This window comes from Filicampus tigris, chromosome 8 (assembly GCF_054856515.1).
Source record: "Filicampus tigris isolate MCC_2025a chromosome 8, RoL_Ftig_1.0, whole genome shotgun sequence".
Classification (NCBI taxonomy): Eukaryota; Metazoa; Chordata; class Actinopteri; order Syngnathiformes; family Syngnathidae; genus Filicampus; species Filicampus tigris.
In genome coordinates, this window is record NC_141224.1 from 11,331,748 (window position 1) to 11,349,972 (window position 18,225).

At 42.5% G+C, this 18,225-nt stretch overlaps 1 protein-coding gene across 4 annotated transcripts in view; it reads right to left on the reverse strand.

Moving 5' to 3' along the window:
* Window positions 1–395: 395 nt before the first annotated feature.
* galnt1 (UDP-N-acetyl-alpha-D-galactosamine:polypeptide N-acetylgalactosaminyltransferase 1) overlaps window positions 396–18,225 on the reverse strand; it is a 48,379-nt gene continuing 30,549 nt past the window's right edge. For all 4 annotated transcript variants that reach the window (XM_086037297.1, XM_086037296.1, XM_086037295.1 and 1 more), the window contains 12 exons: window positions 17,199–17,351; window positions 16,949–17,117; window positions 13,946–14,112; window positions 11,595–11,722; window positions 11,401–11,480; window positions 11,049–11,219; window positions 8,581–8,698; window positions 8,274–8,454; window positions 6,186–6,325; window positions 5,905–6,003; window positions 5,646–5,780; window positions 396–2,655 (listed from right to left, as the gene is read on the reverse strand). In XM_086037297.1, the coding sequence (XP_085893423.1) occupies window positions 2,509–2,655; window positions 5,646–5,780; window positions 5,905–6,003; window positions 6,186–6,325; window positions 8,274–8,454; window positions 8,581–8,698; window positions 11,049–11,219; window positions 11,401–11,480; window positions 11,595–11,722; window positions 13,946–14,112; window positions 16,949–17,117; window positions 17,199–17,337 (1,674 nt within the window). In that variant the 5' untranslated portion in view covers window positions 17,338–17,351 and the 3' untranslated portion in view covers window positions 396–2,508. The remainder of the gene's footprint in view (window positions 2,656–5,645; window positions 5,781–5,904; window positions 6,004–6,185; window positions 6,326–8,273; window positions 8,455–8,580; window positions 8,699–11,048; window positions 11,220–11,400; window positions 11,481–11,594; window positions 11,723–13,945; window positions 14,113–16,948; window positions 17,118–17,198; window positions 17,352–18,225) is intronic.

The window sequence follows — 18,225 nt, forward strand, 5'->3', positions numbered from 1 at the left end:
TAACTGGAATGCTCTGAAATGTTTGATGAGCAGAGTGTAGGAGGATAAAAATACAATTAAATACATTATTCAGTATGCAGAAGAAGCACACAACAGAATAATCATACAATATTTAACACCTATGGGAAACAGTTTTCTACAAAATTTCTTTTGCAGATGAATATTTCAGCGCATCATGTTGGCAATCCTTTGAGGGACCATAAAGATGTTAAAGGGTAATGGCCCCACAACAGAGCACATCAATTTTTCAGTGCTAGAAATGACACACGATAAGAACATTCAGAAACGCTCTTTATGTCTGTCAGGCACTTTCAAACAACTTAAGTTGCGTCGCTATGATCAAATCATGCACTGCCGAATCAAACAAAGGCTGAGGAAAAATAAAGACTCACATGTGATGGTTGTCCTTGACAGGTCATGTAAATGCCTTCAATTTTATTTTCTACATTTGGATGCGTTTACTGTGGAAAAAGCTGCACTTGTCAGCACATTTCAGTACAATCCAAACAACACAAAATGTCCTCTCCGCCATGTCACAGTTGCTCCCTTGAACCAACGCTAAGATGATGCTACCAAAGAGTGTAAACACCGTCGCTGTGTTGGGAATCATTCACTCATTCTCTCCTACCTAATCACTCCTTATGTTTTTTTTTTATATAGTGGACTCAGAAGACCACTAAAAATGATTCTTAATGTTGCCGCGGTAGGCTTTTTAGTGGACTAAAGGTCCTGGAGTAACAAAGCAGCCCCAGACCATCGCACTGATCCATTTTTAGACCACTATAATACAAAACCCAGATTGATGTTGACCACAACAAATGTGTTTGGAATCATTCACTTACTTCCCTATTCATATTTATTCATGTCGACTTTTTAGTGAACAATATATCCTCTCTAGAAAAATCCTACATACCAAGTCGCTGTATCTGGATTTTTAGTGGACTGAAGATCTTGAATAAGCAAAGCAGCCCATTTTTAGTGAACTCTATAGTTCACTACATGAAAATCCCTTGTGATTATGCAATTGTGTTAAGGGAATATGGAAGGAGTGAAAGATTCCGTACACATCTTATAAAAACGTTAATGACAACACAGGCTCGCAGTGATAAGTAACACATGAAACATGATGGCCGGTTGTGCCCAACTATGAGATATGATGTAAAAGTGGAGTAAAATATGACGAGGTGAGATATTATCACCTTCCTAAAATAATGGCCTGTGTTATTTTTTTTCAGAAAAAACAAAAAACTGAAGAAAAATCCTTAATGATCACATTTATTTATAACATTATTTCTGGGGTAGAATTGAATGATCTGCTCACTAAAGATATAGCCGATTTTAGCAGCTTAGGCCATTATTTTACGAGGCTGACGATATGCAAGATGTCTTCCTCTCAACTCTTGTGCCTGAATGACTCAGCAGTGCCCTACAACAGGTTTTGTGGAGAACTGTTTAAAACAAGCCACTGGGAGCAATAACTGTAAAGAAGCCGCAGAATAACCAATAGGGTTAATTTGTCTGCCGACTAACATGGACGAAGGTCGTTCACACACTCCACACTGGAGTGTTGCTTTAAAGCAGGGTTCCCAGATGAGCCCCATCTTTTATCAGGCCACTAACTGTCAGTGAAGTCACATTTTTTTTTTTTTGCAATTAAATCATGTGTGTATCATTTGGTGTCTCCTCAGTTTATCTACGGTAATTACATTAATGGCAATACGTGATGTATTTTAGCAAGTTGCCTTATTAGGCTCCAGTTCACCTGCGACCCCAATGAAAACTAGAGTGCTATAAATGTCGAAACGTTTGGAGAAACCCTGCTTTAATGTGAGCACCCAATGGACCCGAGGGGCAGACCGGACGTGTATGTGTGTGTAAATAGGCAGTGAGCAGTGTGCTAGCTTCTATGTTAAACAGGACGAGAGACAACCATGTAAAAACAGGACATAGAAAAAGGTATGATATCACAAATATGTTCTTTATCTTCTTTCTGCCCCTCCAAATGTGCGCAGCAGTCCTTGAGGGGCCACGTCAGTCTGCAGGGTGTAACGACGAGGAGAAGACACTAGAGGGAGACACACTGTAAGGAGGCACACAATGGAGAACAACCTTCTTCATAGGAGCTCATGTTCACAATCCATGACAGAATTAAATAAAAAAACAAACAAACATTCAAGTCACACGCACACAAATTAAGTGCACACACTCCGTAACAAGAGGCAGTCAGTAAACGTTACATGATGATGTGACAAGTGGGCAACAGTCACTCGCTGAGAACATCCAGCGTCCCCTGTTGGGAGTCTTTTTCTCCGCCTTCCTCCTGAGGATGCCAAACTGCTCCTCGAGGTCGTACCGTCCCAGGCGTCCTCCTCTCACATCCACACGGAGCCCTTGTTCCAGTCTATTTTTATTTTTTATTTTTTAAAAGACAAACGTTCCGCCTCGTGGCTTCCCGTGGAACGGCCGCTCCGTGTGTGTGTGTGTGTGTGTGTGAGTGCACGTGCGCCATCAGAAGACCTCCGGTAATGTGACGTTGCGGAGAAGCCACTGCTGCGAGCGCGAGTGTGTGCAGTCTCTGACGCTGGGCACCTGACTGTCCTCCTCGCTGGCCTTGTCCAAACACTGGTTGCTGTTGACGTGCACCAGGCTCAGCTTCTGCACAACACACACACACGTGAACATTACATAAACATTCACTTGGATTTACCACAACAATACTATGTCGCTTTGGAGTTAAAACAGTGCCGGTCCGCACAATTGGTACCTAGGCCTTCAGTGGGGACTAACCCGACTTGATCAAAAGCTTCATACTACTACTCTCATATCACAGCTAATAGAGCCCATCATTTCTATAGTAAACCGCAATACACACGGACAAAATTGTTGAAAGGAAACCCCAGAGTAGTCGCAGAAATAACTTGAATCTGACAAAAGCAACAATAAACTGTATGAAAGACAAGGAAACATCAGACAGACTTAAAAAAGAAACTTCTGTAGCAGGCCTGGATAAAAATGATGGTAGCCCTAGAAAAGATTAAAAATCATTTGACCATAGGGACAAGCGGTGTCCTCTAATTAGCATCACGGGTGTCTTCAAATTTCTAATCTGTCAGTCGGCCTATTTCAAGGGTGACAATTACTCACTGTGCTGATGGTGACTTGCGCTGCGCAACACTAAACGTGGACCAGAGGAAGCGATCGAGAGAGTTGTTGTTAAACATTAAAGGGAACGAGAGGTGCGGAAGTCTCACTGAAAGTTACAAAGACGATTGATTGCAGTAATTGCCTCAAAATTGTTGCGCATCAAAATAAGTTTAGGGTACCATCAATTTTGTCCAGTACTGCTTCATGAGTGTTTTTTTTTTAATAATTGTATTGAACCACAATTCAACATTCATTTGCAGATCATTTCACATGTTTTGCTAGTCTAACTTTGCTTTGACCAACTTTGTGTCCCAGCTCACCCAATTAGGCGAATGTGAACTCTGGCTCAAAAAAACAGGCCCATTTGCTATTAAAGTTTAAGTTACTTTAGCCAGTACTACTGATTATGATTTTACCCTGGGCGGATTAGATTGACATGGCAGCACAAAGGGGCTGAAATCTGACTGGACAAAAGCAAATCCAACATCCACATACGGAAACAGTGCGGCCAAGAGAAACGCTACCAAATGAAGAAACTAGACTGTTGGGAGTAAATGAATACAATTTCATCAAACAAATACAGGTATTATAATTTAGGCAATATAAATGTAGGTCTGCACTTCTGATAGTGTTTAAGACAGACAAGGAGAACCACAATATTGCATCTCAATTAATTACAATAAGGTTAAAAAAATTAAAAATCATAGCGATACAGTGGCATTCACTTCACAAAAAAAAAACAATGTTTTTTTTTTGTGGACAATGTATAAAGGAAATTTACCAGTATTTTTTGAAGAATTTTGGAGGTCAGAGAGGAAAAAAAAAACTTGCATTTCAATGGCTGTCAATTATTTGTGGATTTTCGCTATTAGCAGTCTGACCTATCCCTCACGAATAGTGCCACTGAAGTTCTATTCATGTATTTTTATTATTATTATAAAGTTATAGTCATATATTATATCCACTCTCTCCAGACCATTCTATGATATTCTAATTTATTGAAATGCACCTGTTTAGTATTTATTATTCATGTGCAGTTGCTACATACACAGCTGCTCTGATTGCCCTAGCTTGTAAATATGTCCATATTTTTTTTTCCCATTCCTTCTTATTTGTCCGTAGCTCATTTGCTTGGACTTGGGCTTTGGAACCAAAGAGCCACGGTTCAAGTCCCGCTGCTCCAAAGCAAGCCGCTGACCCCCCGACCTCACCCTGTAGCCCGAGAGATGCGGCGGTGTTTGCACACCTCTTTCGCTCCCTGCACGCCTGCTTGTGTGTGATCTGGTTGACAACACAAATACACAGCAGAGAGTGAGTGGAATTTCCCCATTGACGCGATATAATGAGTATAATAAATTTAAAAAAAACAAATTATTCTTCTGTGTTGCTACAATCCGCTTTGCTGCTGCAGACCTGGGATTTCTCCATTGCGGGACTAATAAAGGCTGATTCTGTTCATACCCAACAGGAGCTAAGTTCAGCGAGCAATAAAATGGGCACATTGTGAGCAACTGACTTTAATTTGCTCGTATCCAAATAGTTGGGTCTCTGGAGCGCCTTCCCCCCCATCCAGTGTGAAATTAAATGTCAGTTAATCTTCAGTCTTCTGCCTACTTCCGAAAATGTGTCTGTGAGCGAGCCATCCTTAACTTCCGCTGCACCCGTTCACAGGTGCGGACCATTTACATAATTGCCACTCCCACGGCTAGTTTATCTGTCCTTTACTGGGCAGCACAGCACAGATTAGGCCCGGTCTACACGTAGACACCGGGGGTTTTGAAAACGCCGGATATCAGCCCGCAGGCGTTAGCCCTATCATCCACACGTACCAGGAGTTTTTTCAGTGAAAACGCAAAAGTCCGGCCGCAGTGGAGATTTGCGGATATATCCGGATATCTCCTGATCCGCGTTTTCGTCTGGACGGGTATAGCCGGAGATTTACGTCGTCACCGTGCTACAACAATTTGATGTCACTTGTGTTTTCATGAGGACTCTCGCGGTGCTGCGCTGGGTTATATCCATTCTCGATGCGCTTTTTGCTTACTTATTTGTCCGCAACCAACCACTGCTTCTCCGTGAAACGTTTTAAAAGCGATTCTGACCTTTTGTCGGTTCTCCCGAACGAGTTTGGTGCCGTGTTTTTGGTTTCGAAGAAATGACGTCAAAGGACGGAAGTTCTTCCGAATGGACAGTATTTGGCTAACTACTGCCGCCTAGAGGCTTGGCGTGCGTTTGAAAACGCACTTCTGCGGTTACGTGTGGATGCGTTTTTGTGTGTATTCAACGCAGGCGGGGGAGGGATATACGGTTGTTAAAACCTGTAGACAAGGCCTTAGTGTCAGCTAACATCTACCCATCCATCATTTTAATTCTGATTTTCACAAAAAAAATAAAAATAAAAAGTGAACAGTTAGAAGAGGATAGGCTGTGTAGTGTACCACCATCATGTTTGTCTAAAGTGGGACAGAGTCCCGACGGTGGTGTCAAAAGGTTGCACTCACCACGGGGTCGTACTCCCACAGCTGGTTGCCTTTGAGGTGGTGACACTTGAGCATCATGACAGGTCCGTTTAATTTGGACACGTCCAGACACAAGTCGTCTGTTCTGATCTCCTTATTGGCCGTGTAGGAGAACACCTGCAAGGAGCGCCGCCGACAACAAAATATATGCTTACGGTGACATTTTAAAGACATTTGGTCACCCTTTAGAGTAATCAATTATTTCCCGCATCTCATTTTGAGATAATGAATCTGATTTTACCTGGTTGCCACCCATGCCGTGACAGTTGAAAATGCCAACCTTCTCGTTCTCTTTGCGGGCCATGTTGTCCAAACATTGGTTGGTCTCCACGTTTCGGATCTTTTGAGGAAAACGCACACAAATGCATCTTATTGCGGTGATAAAACCACGCCATGTAACCACTAATCATCACAAATATGGGTGTGTTTGTGATGGTGCGTGTTTATGCCCTGTGTTTTGTAAAGCTCTTCGCTGTTGTGAAAGCTATATGCTGTATAAATAAAGGTGAGTTGAGTGTATACCTCTCCCAGGGAGTAATAGTGGCGGGGAATCTGGGAGTCGGGATAGACGTTTTCCAAGTACCAACTGAAAGGTTTACATTGAAGCTTCTGTCTGAGAGCTGTGCGAGACGTTATGTCACCGTAGTCCACTTTGGTCACACCTGAAGACACAGACAGACACACACACAAACCCATTTAGTCAGTCAGTATGGTGTGGTTGAATTGAGCCCACCAGGAAAGATATAAAAGTTGGTATTTACTGTATTTCTTCTCAAAGACCTTTAGATTGTGTCTTTACAAGTTGTAGGTGGTCGTGAAATAAGCCATAGCATGGATGCAGGTCATCCACATCCCAGCAATAATATGAGTGTTGCCAGTTTCTCATAACATCAGCTGGTGCTTTTTTGTTTTTGCTTCATGATTGGCAGCTGGACAAATGTCTGAATGCTTGACTTTTTTTTAAAAGCTGCTCAGATCATTTTTTAAATCCTATTTTTTTTGTTATTTGAATCTCAGCTCATCCATTTTGATTTAGCTAATTCATGAGTCCTTTAATCACACTTTTATTTAGGTAAAAAAAAAAAAAGCGCATTATATTTTTCTGATCCAGCATAAGACGCCCTAATGAGTAGAACAAATATATAACATACAATTAGTGTATCTTATAAGTTTCCATCTTAGTCAAAATGGAGAGGCACAAATTGAATGTTGCATGTTGGGGAGTAAACTGCAACAAATGCAATGCATCTATCCATCCTAGCATAGCTGTAATCAAAAACTGCCACAGTACCTTGCTAGCCAAAACGTTATTATGCCTCGTTTTTAAAGTACATTTTGTTTTTGTACTAGTGGACAGACAAACATTAACACCTATGGACAATGACCCTAACGTGTATTATTCAAGTGTGGGAGGAAGCCGGAGTACCCCGAGGAAACCCACTTACACGGGGGGAGACCATGCAAACTCCACACAGGAGGGCAGAGCCCAGATTTCAACCCCCAATCTCAAAAGTGTGCCAACCGCTATTACACTGTGCCGCCCTTAAAATTAAATGTAATGCAATTAATCTTCACCCGAAGAAGAAGCCTTTTGAACCAAAGTAAAGTACGTGCGCGCACGCCCAATGAAAGCGTGGCTTAACTTCGTTCGGATAATGACCAGCCGCCTGAATGCAACTCTTGCAATAAGATTATACTGCGCAAACTAACCCGATTAAACACCTCTGGCCGGATACATGATATAGAAGTCTTTGATGTGCTAGCTCCGGTGTTAGCCAACTCTGACCCTGAGCATCGCAATCAAGTCCCAATCAGGTAAAACAATAACATGTCATATGGCAATAATGAGGCCACTAACAAGTTAAAGTAGAGCTAAGACAGTTGGTCAACTCTAATGCATGCACTCCGAGAGTATTAGTTCGCTCCATTTACATTGTATGAACAAGCAATGAAGGTTAATTTAACTATCAACGACAAATTAGCAACAATGTAAACATTACTGTGTACACAAAATTACTATGTACACAAAAACTGTACATTCCTTCAAATGTTGTTTTACTACCACATATTTCGAATAGTATTTTTCCTCTTGACAGTTGTGTTTTATTGTTTATTTTTAACCCATTTTATACTATACCTTATTTTGATAGGGTAAAAACAAAACCACCAAAATAAAAAAAAAAAATATCGATAGACTAATATGAAATACTTATGTCAAGATAGACTTTTCAGCCATATTGCCCAGCCTGAGGAGCTGCAAAATATTTGACTTATCTTGTCTTTGCATGGCCCCCCCATGTTACTTCCTGCGTGGTGCTGTAAGATTGTACACTAGTGCAAGTCTAACTTAGTTTTAGGATAAACACTTTTTGCTAACATGTCTCCTATGCCAGTGTGTGTGTGTGTGTGTGTGTGTGTGTGCATGTGCGTGCATGCGTTTGCATAAGTTAATTGCTGCTCCTTAGCGTGAAATTACTCACTGCCCCAGTCCCGCACTATTGGGCCATCACAGTGATATCTCACTGTCACCAGGTTAATGGATAGATCACTCCTGCTGCACATGCGCACGCGCACGCACACACACACACGCACGCACGCACGTGTGCTCACCAGGGGAGATGATGTAGAAAAAGTTTTTGAATTCATCCATCCACACTTCGGCCAAGCGTCTGTTGTTTTTGTTGATGATCTGTCCCGTTCCTCCAGGAAACGTGTAGGGCGTCGCCTTTCGGAACACGTGACCCACGTGCGAGCATGTGACGATCTCCAGGGTTCCGCCGCACTGCCAGATCTGTGACCAACACACACAGTGGAAGGTCACTAGTGGGCAGAGCATGCAGGTTCCTGTCCACTTCACCGCCCTCATGAGTGTCATCATGTGTGAGTGGAAGAAGGCGCTGTGGGTGTGTCCACTCACTCTGAAAGAGATTTCCAGGTTCTCTCCGCCCCAGATGTCCATGCCTGCGTCATATGTGCCGATCTCCTGAAAATAATCTCTGTCGATAGAGAACAAGCCTCCTGCCATGGTGGGAGTTCTGGAAAAGAACGTCCATATTTCATATTCAATATTTTTTCCGAACGATCACATAAAACCCGCATGGTGTAGGGGTTCATTCAGGTGACGGCGTGGGTTCAGTTCCCACGCAGTGAGGGTGAAAATTGGAATGTGAATGGTTGTTGGTCCCTTTATGTGCGCTGTGATTGACTGGCGACAAGTCAGCTGAGAGCTCCACTTAACACGAAAACTGTTGCAGAGAATAGATGGATGGATAGAAGAAAGAGAAGACAAAGAAGATCCCATAGCGGGGAAATTCACTTGGTGACAGAAGCAGACAATAACATGAAAACAGTAATACCAAAACAAAAGGAAAAATGTTATTTACAAATAGCATTAAGTTGAAGGAAGCATCAACATCGTGTAAGTCTGTAAGATGTATCGACAGATAAGTCCCCCCATTTCGTGTCGTTTTCCTGCTCTGTAGCTGTGACGGTCACGTCTGCATTTAAAAGCGGTGTGACGACAGCCCGCTTTCCACTTCTAAAAATAATTTCCTTTCTTGCAGCGGCGGCTTATTTTTCTTGACGCTCAGGTTCACTTAAACAAAAGACAGCGTCTTATGCAAAAAGAGAAAACACGTCGGGGTGCTGCCGTTTAACTCAGAGGAGAAAATAAGTGGCTCGGGTGTAGCAGAACAAATAAGAATCAAACAGGGAGCAAAACAATGAGATTGCAGAATAGACAGGTACAAATTTTTTTATGCCCGCAATCATAACCAAAGAAGGTAAACCATAAAAACAATTCCCGTTGCTGTATAGGACAGCGAAAAAACAAAATATTATTTGACTCTAAAATATATATTTTTTTCAGGGATATTTGATGTGATGTACGCTAGTTTTTGGTAAGTCACTTATGATGTAGTAATTTATTTGCCTGACTTTGGTGCAGGCATCTTAAATTCAGTTCCCACTCAGTGAAGCTGTGAAATGGTGACTGTTAATGGTTGTTTTGTGCCTGCAACTGACTCGCGACCAGCTCAGGGTGTAGTCTGCCTTTTGCCCCAAGTAGAGCTGGGTGAGCTTCCAGTATCCATGACACTGAACAGGATAAGCGGCATAGAAGATGGATGGATGTGAGGACGAGCGCTTTGAAAAATGGATGGAGGGATGCTTTAGTGTTTTCCAAGGCAATCCTTAGATGCCTACTTTGCCGTCGACAATAGCTCTAGCGTAGGTGATCATGGTGTGCTTCAGTTGTGTATTGTTTCTGCGGCAAATTTAAAGTGATAAGAACATATTCAATCCAAGACATTGTCATAATACAGATGGGTTTTTCCTGCATTTTGAGCTTCCATTCATTAGTGTGGCTACTGAAGCACCAGAACGTGTCTTTATACTGTATGTACCAACATTGAATTAACGTCAACATTAAAAATGGGTGTTTGACAAACTTTCCTTGACCAACTAAGGGGGGAAATAAAGATCCACTCATTAAATATTTTTTAAAAAATTAAATAAAAAAAAAAAAGAATAAATAAATGGGATTTGAGAAGGAAGAGTTGTGCTATAGTGGAGATTCTTTATGTACATAAAATTATTAATGTGGTAAAATATAATTTTGCAAGTTTCCAATCATTACAATCGTTTTTTTTTTTTTTTTTGCTAAGTCCTTTCATGGCGTTGTCATTTCTACGTCTCTTTTCCTTTCCTGCCGAAGGACCAAAGACTGAGCAGTAAATTAGAGGGTGCGAGAACCCATAACAGCACTTTAGTCACTGTGGTTTCCCGCAGTAGTCACTCTCCCACTTCGACTTCCAAGCGCAGACATCCAACGGCTGAGGGGCGTAACTTGGCATGCAAAGGCCACTGCATGCACATGTGCCTAGAATACCATTTGAATCATACTAATTCTTTAAATGCCGATAACATTTTTCGTATACATACTATTATCATGCTCATCATGTTGAAGCAATGAAACACAATTTTCTCTGAGCAGTATTATTTTTTTTTATTTGTAATGACAGAAATTTCCTGCCCTGATAATGGAAAGCTACATTTTGTGAGGGACTGGGGGGAAACTATGTTTGAAAAACAAGTGAAATACGGTGACCTAGTATGTTACATAAATTATAATATGCGTGTGACCTTCAGTAATGGAGTCAAGTCAGCATGGAAACAAGAGTAGGAGGAAGAGATGACAGGAAGGCTGAAATACAAAAACAACCTTCAACTCAGGCTTGAAAATTCAAAAGACTTCACAAAGGGGAAAAAAATGTTTCACTCTTCATCTCCTATCGCCATCTTGTGAAAATTTCATAAGGATTGGCGGTGCCAAGTTAAAAAATGAGTCGAGGTTGCAGCTCACAGGATGCGACTAAAGTCACTCACCTGACGGGAAGCGTGCGGTCTCCTTTGCGGCGGTCCATTTCTCTCTGGGGCACCGGGTACCATCGGAAGTTGAGCTTCCAGTTGAAGCCTCCGTACGTCATGTCCGAACCCGCCATGTACTCAAAGGTGTCATCGCTGATCACGTCGATGATGGGACACACCACCGTTTTCCTGGAGCACACGCAAACACTCGTCCTCAAACTACGCCATCATAACTAAAAGATTTTGGGGTCGGGAGTGCTTGCGTGAGGCAGTGAACAGGCCATGCGCCATCAGCCACCTAATTAACATTAAGGCCAGCCCCCTGCAGACTAGCTCGCCAGTTCGGCGCTTGAGCGTGTGCACGTCTTACTTGTCCTGTTTGATGCGAGCGAGCAGCGGCTCCAGCCAGCCCGTCGTGCATTCACAGTGGGCATCCAGGAAGGTTATCACCTACAAACAACAAAGAGTACAAAGAAAGAAATGGCAGATTCCCCGACCGCGTCGGACATATGCAGCGCAGTTCGACAGAGGTGCAGGTCGCTCATGTGCACAGCGTTGACTAACCTGGCCTGTAGAGATGGACGCCCCCTTGAGGCGAGCTCGAATGAGTCCAGACCTCTGATCCATCCTCACCACCCGCACGGGAACCTCCAGCCTTCGGACATATTGCTCCAACGGCCGCTTTAGGAAATCTAACACACACAGGAATGAAGCACGAGAGCACTGAGAGCCCGCTTCTAGGTTCTAGGTTCTTAAGAGAAAATTTCGTACTAAAGAACAAAACCAAAATACATGCTGATCTGGTATTGAATATGAAAGACTGACGATGAGTGTTTGAAACCAAAATGATATTTTTCATGACAAATTAAGCAGGCAAATGCTCAACAGGCTCTTTTGCATATTAAACTATGATGTCATATCCGCGGACGATAAACACAGTTCACCGTCATTCATAGTCTCGAGTATTGTAGACAGACGACTGAGTAACATTGCTGTGTTACAATTTGCACATCGGCATCCAAAATTAATGACGTTTTAAACTACCACAGGTTTCCTGGCAATGTTAAACTCACTCATGATTACACAATTGCCTTCTCACCACACCCGCTTTCCTGGACACCAAAAGGAGAACTACACTTGTTAAAGAAAGAGACCAGGAACTAAAAAATACATTTGATATTTGGATATAGCCTCGAGATTTGCTGGATCCCATGATGACATTCGATTGTAAACAAGATAAGACGCGGAAAAAGCTGCAGATAACATTAAGCAGCCCTACATTTACACAGTGAGCTTTTTTTTTGGGCGCTTCTTCATTTATATGAATCAGATCGCCTGTACACTCACTCCCCATGACTGCCTTCATTTGACATTTGACACGAACAATGTCAAACACTGATTGGAAAAAAACAATGTTAGATATTTACTGCTAGAAATGTTCAAACACTAATATGTACCACCACACATTTGATCACAAACTGGGATTGTTTTTAACATGTTGATAACCTTGATCTAACATAACCACATTAGGATAAATACTGACTATATAAGAGGCATACATTAGACATGGTTAGTTTGGGCAAGTCCTTCAAACACGGCGTATAATGAAAACGAATAATGAAAATGTATAATGAAAATGTTCACAACCGGAAAAAGGCTTTTTGGATTTTTGGGCATTATTATTTTGGCAAGGTGAGAGATTATGTGCAAAGAACCCAATGACCCTGCACGGACAGTACATGCACTTCACTTAAATTGGATATTATTTGACAGAGCTAGAAGAGCAATTCGATTTTCTATGTCATGATATTTTTGAAATCTACATTATGTGGTGTGTGTCACAAAAGTTCCAGGAACCCAAATTAAGACTTCTCGCGCCCTCAGTGTGGGCCAGACGATCGTCGACAAAAGACTTTTGCTTTGTTCCGTTCGCTAGAATAGGTGAGAGTTGTGGCAGGACAACTCAAGGCTGCTTTACCATGACAACGCACTTGTGCACAATACCCTGAGCAGCCAACAGTTCCTTGCCAAGAACATCGTGCTCGAGCAACCTCCCTACTCAACCGACCTGACTATGCGTTTTTTTTCCTGATTCCCAAATTGAAGGGGGTTATCAAAAGAGACCTGTTTTGAAGACGTGGACGACATCAAGATGACCGTGACGAAGGAAAGTGCGCAAGACACCAGAAAAATGACTTAGTAGTTTGTCATTTGGATTTGAAATACATCTGTTGTGACACCAGCCCTGGAAGTTTTCAGACATATTTTGTTTGAGAGTGTACTCAACATCTGATTCCAAGTATATACTTTTATGAGTGCCAGAACAATTGTGAAAGATAAGGGACATTTATAGGATACTGCAAATTTGCGAATTAATGTAAAGGAAACAATCTACATTCCTTCTACAGGCTGATACATGAAAAGCTGTAGACAAACAAACAAAACAAAATCATTGATGACCTCTTGGCAGCGATACCAAAAACTCTCAATGTGCAAACAAGTAGGCCCATATCAGTACACACGCACACAAACTACAGGGGTTGGATTACAGGCGATCGCCTTCCTTTTATGGCACAGACAGATCAAACAGAAGACATGTGCCGGCGGTGTCTTAAAGCTGCAGACAACACAAACACCTTTGGTTCACACCTGACCTCATGAGGCAACGGGACCGCGTGTGTAGCGGCTGCTGCTCGGGCGTAATAGCGGAGTGTAATCCCCGCAATTGACGAATTAAAGACCTAATCCCCACCACCAAACGGGGATTAACAGTATTGCACAGGGCGGAGCGGCACACACCAGCGATGCCGACTATCCTGGCCGTCACAAACCTGATGAAAATCACACCCTCGCTTGAGAAATAAAAATGAGGCTCAAATGAAAGTAGTCACATGTGTGAGCATGTGTGTGTGTACCTCGCTCACTGGCATCGTCTACCAAAACAATCTCCTCCAGGAGTGTGTGGGGAGAGCGGTCGATGACGGAGTGGACGGTCCGCAGCAGCGTGCTCCACGCCTCGTTGTGAAATACAATCACCACGCTGGTTCGGGGCAGATTGTCAGGATATAGCTTGTTCTTGCACCTGTAGACAGAATACAGAACGCAGAGTAACGACATGTAGAGAGCACAAAGGCACCGGAGGCGTTTCGATATGGACACAACGTGTTCATTAATGGGATGATTGCGTCAATCGGGATGTTGTTTGTTGCTTTGAGAAACAGCGTCATCGACGATGGCTACAAGCGCGCCCTCGACAAAGTAAACGGAGGGTGAATAATAGGTGAGCAAACGGGCGCGTAATCCCAAAATTAGGAACATGCATATTATGTAGAGCAGCCTGATGACAGTTGGTTTTGGTTTGCTCATTAATTTTCCTCCTCGTTCACACTCCTTTCCTCTGTCGAAGCGACCATCTTGAAAAGTGGTCCGGTGGGAATCAGCGTCTGTTTAAATGGATTCGTGTGGGTGAGTCAAATGTTTGATTATACATTTACGATAACGCTCACATTTAATAATACGGTTGCATGATATGCATAACGTCAAATTAGTGTGGGGAAATGTACGCATGTCAAAGTTAAGGCCTTCAAATTATCACATGCAAGAAAGCGCAGGGTTTTTATCCCAGGCTTTACAGATTAAACATTTTATAATCGTCTTAGCAGAAAAAATGATTTGACTTTGGTAGGAATCTTAAGAAAGAAGATAAAATAGGAAAGAATAAAAGGACTGATTAGCAACAGGAAAAAAAAAGCCCTCAAAATCCACACTCATGATGATATTAGGCAAGCATAATTTGGGCAAAATCATGTTTCATCGGGTGACACAGTCACAGAAAAAGGCACGCGTCTGGAATACAATCTAGGTCAAAAACCAAAGTGGAGGCCACAACATGCACATACTCTGATATTAAAGGATAAGTCTGCACATTTTTGACATTTTTGTAATCATCCCATAAATCCAGTGGAACGCTTAAAAACAGAAGTGTAACACTTCATAAGTATCTGCAGCCATGACTTGACATTGTAAAGTCATACAGTATTATGATGATTTTCTACTTTCTTTTTCCTTCAATTCAATTTGATTCATTTTTAATGATTTGATATATGTACTTAATCAAAAATTATTAAATGAAAAACAAACATTTCATTTGTTATTTTATCCATTCACCTACCAAAGGAAAGTTGAAGAGTGGCACACATTCTCCCAATGTAAACAGAGCCACTTTCCAAGGATTTGTTTGTATACAGATCATACAACTGACTTCAACACCTGACGGAAAACTGAAAGACTCCCCCAAGTAGACATGTTTTGACACGCGTCAGACTCTCGCCGTCTGATGATTTCGGTCACGAGTGCCATTTATGCTAATAGACAGGAGGTGGAGCAGCATTTGGCAAAAAGTAACGCGCATAATGAGTCTCAGGTTGCTTGTTCCACCAAGGAACGGAGGAGGGCATGGTCACATCACACAAATATGGACTTGGGAAAAATGCCATCTCATAAAAAAAAGAAAAAAAAGAAAAAAAAAAGAACGATGCAGTCAGAAAGTAAAAGGGGTAAAACATGTCATGTGCTCTTATGAAAATGTGATCATGGAAAACCGTTCACATGGTACAGATCCACCCTTTGGTTGCACGTGCGCCACCACACACTAGCCTATTAAACACACGCCCGCACCCACATTGGACTGTAATGTCAGAATGACCTATCCCCCCTCATTTATTTCACTCCGAATGGCCCTGCTGACAATAATGAAAACAAAGTGCCAGGGTCTTCACGCTCTGCAGTTTGAGCTAATGGTGACCAACGCCAAATTCATTCACCGGTTTTCCTTCAACCAGACGCACACACGCACGCGCGCACACACCCAGTGTCGATATTGACTTGGTCTTATCTCCTAATTGGAAAAGCAGATAGACGGTGAGGAGGCTGAGGGAAAACAAACCTAGTAATCAACTCTTGTTCAAAGACTAAAACACATTTCACGGATCAATGTCTTCGTACTTTGTAGTTTGTTCAAAGTGTGTGTATGTGTACGTGCATTTGAGGGCCCTTGGCTATCAATCAATATTCTACCAAAAACCCTCATTATTTGTACATCGTTGGCGTCGGGCCAAAACAAAGTCACATTTTGGTGAATTTCAGATTTTTTTTACAAAAATGTATACTATTGATCATTCCACATGCATGGGTGTTACTTTTACACATTATTGACCAATCCAAAGTGTTGAAAATGGCTTGCTCTCTGTCACGATGCAATGCAAATGGTTGAACAAACTTGGCCCGACGCCAGCGACATGCCACAAGTCCAAAATGCAAGTGAATCATACGGAGAATGCGCACCGATTTCACAAAAGAACATCATCTGGGATGCGCTTCTACTACTTTTATCACACCTACATTTGTGATACTTGATAATGGAACGATATCTTGCAATTGTGATAAAGTTGTGTTTTTTTTTTTTTTATCAAATATTGTTTAGAAACACAAAATCTTTTTCTTGAACTTGACGTCCTTAATGACGTTTTACCGGCTAGTCTTGTCATCCGTGTTTACCTTAAAGTATTTCCACACGACTAACATGGTTCCAACTCTACCTGTTCGGTAGGTAAATGTCAGATTAATTAAGTGAAGACCAAAGAGTAATCACCTCTAGGCTGGCCCGCCAATCATTTTAAAAGGGCTTCCGTTAGCGTTTCCGTCTACCAACTTCGACCAACTCCCACTAGCGAGAAATGTTTACTACTTTATTTAGCCATAAAGTAGTCAGTATGATGCAGGGTAGTTTAACACCACAGCAAACTACAAATGGCCTAACCTATCAAGGGACAAACCTGACATTGATTCTAAAGGAAACCTGAGCTGGATCAAGGCAACATGAGAAGACGGTTAATTATAGGAGCATGCAGGCTGCTCACCCTTCGAGCCGGACGTCAGGTAACGAACGATTGAGCGCAATCATCTCGGAGGCCATGAGGTTGAACTGGTTGATCTTAAACATCTCCTTCATCTTCTCCTGGTTCTCCTTTGGGATCACCACAGGCTTCCCCCCTTCCCCGGGCCCGTCCCGCGGCCTCGCCAGGGGGTCTGGAGAACATACAAAGAGTTGTTGAGCGCGAGTTGACGTGACGACCGCTCCGTTGACGACGCGTAGACAGGAACCGTCACCGTCTCTGCCGGGCAGTCCTCTCTCCTTCTTGTCATCACACTTGTTGCACTCGCTGAAGTAGAGCAGGATGAACATGTCCAGCATCACCCACACCAGAGAGGTGGCCAGGACCACTTTGCAGTAGGCGAACCTCCGCATCCTGGTAATGTCACCTGCGATAAAAGTAGAAAAATCAAAGCGGTTTACTAAATGAGAGTCCGATGAAGCAGTCACTTATCCCATTTCTTTTTCGTGCGTGCATTTCCTGCTCATTCCCCTCAACTGGCAAGCTCTCCTACAGTTCACCTTCTAAGCACCGCCATCTGTCCTTCTATCAGTCGGCCTATGCTTTACTGCTGCGATTTGGTCATTTGTAGCATGCTTTCTCCAAAGCGGGATTGTTGGGTTAGCCCGGTATGACTACGCCTTCAGTCAGGTGTCAAAGCAAACGTTCCTCCAAATACGAGCTAGCACACGCTGCTAGCAGCGCAAGAGTGCGTCGGAGGAAAAGAAAGTTTGCCTTGAAGAGTTCCGAGTGAGGCTTTACTTTTAGGAAGAAACTGGCAACATGGTGACAACTAAAAAACTCCAGGTCAGTCTGCATGTCGAGTCCGACCAAACGCTCGTTTGGCAGACTGCGCTGTGGCCCGCAGCTGCTCTACACGTAACAGTAAGAAAGCTACCGCATCGAAGCCCTCCATAAATTCACCTTTATTTCATCACTGACTGTTTACGACATACTTCATTAAATGTATTTTCCTTTTAATTTCTGCAGTGTATTTTGGATTATTCAAGTACATGCAGCGCTGAAGGAAGGGTGGGGAATATGGTCTGTGACTACATTTCTCCAATTTGCACAGGTCCTCAAGTGGGGGGCCTTTGAGCAATGCAATTGCTTCCAGGCACTAGAAAGTCACCCGCTGCTTCAGTGTGTCACTAATTGTGATAATTGTGCACTTAAAAGCAAAAGTCAACAATATTAAGTTTGAGTTGAGACACAACTTTTCATTTCATGTTTACAGGGGTAGTATCTACTACTTTACACTA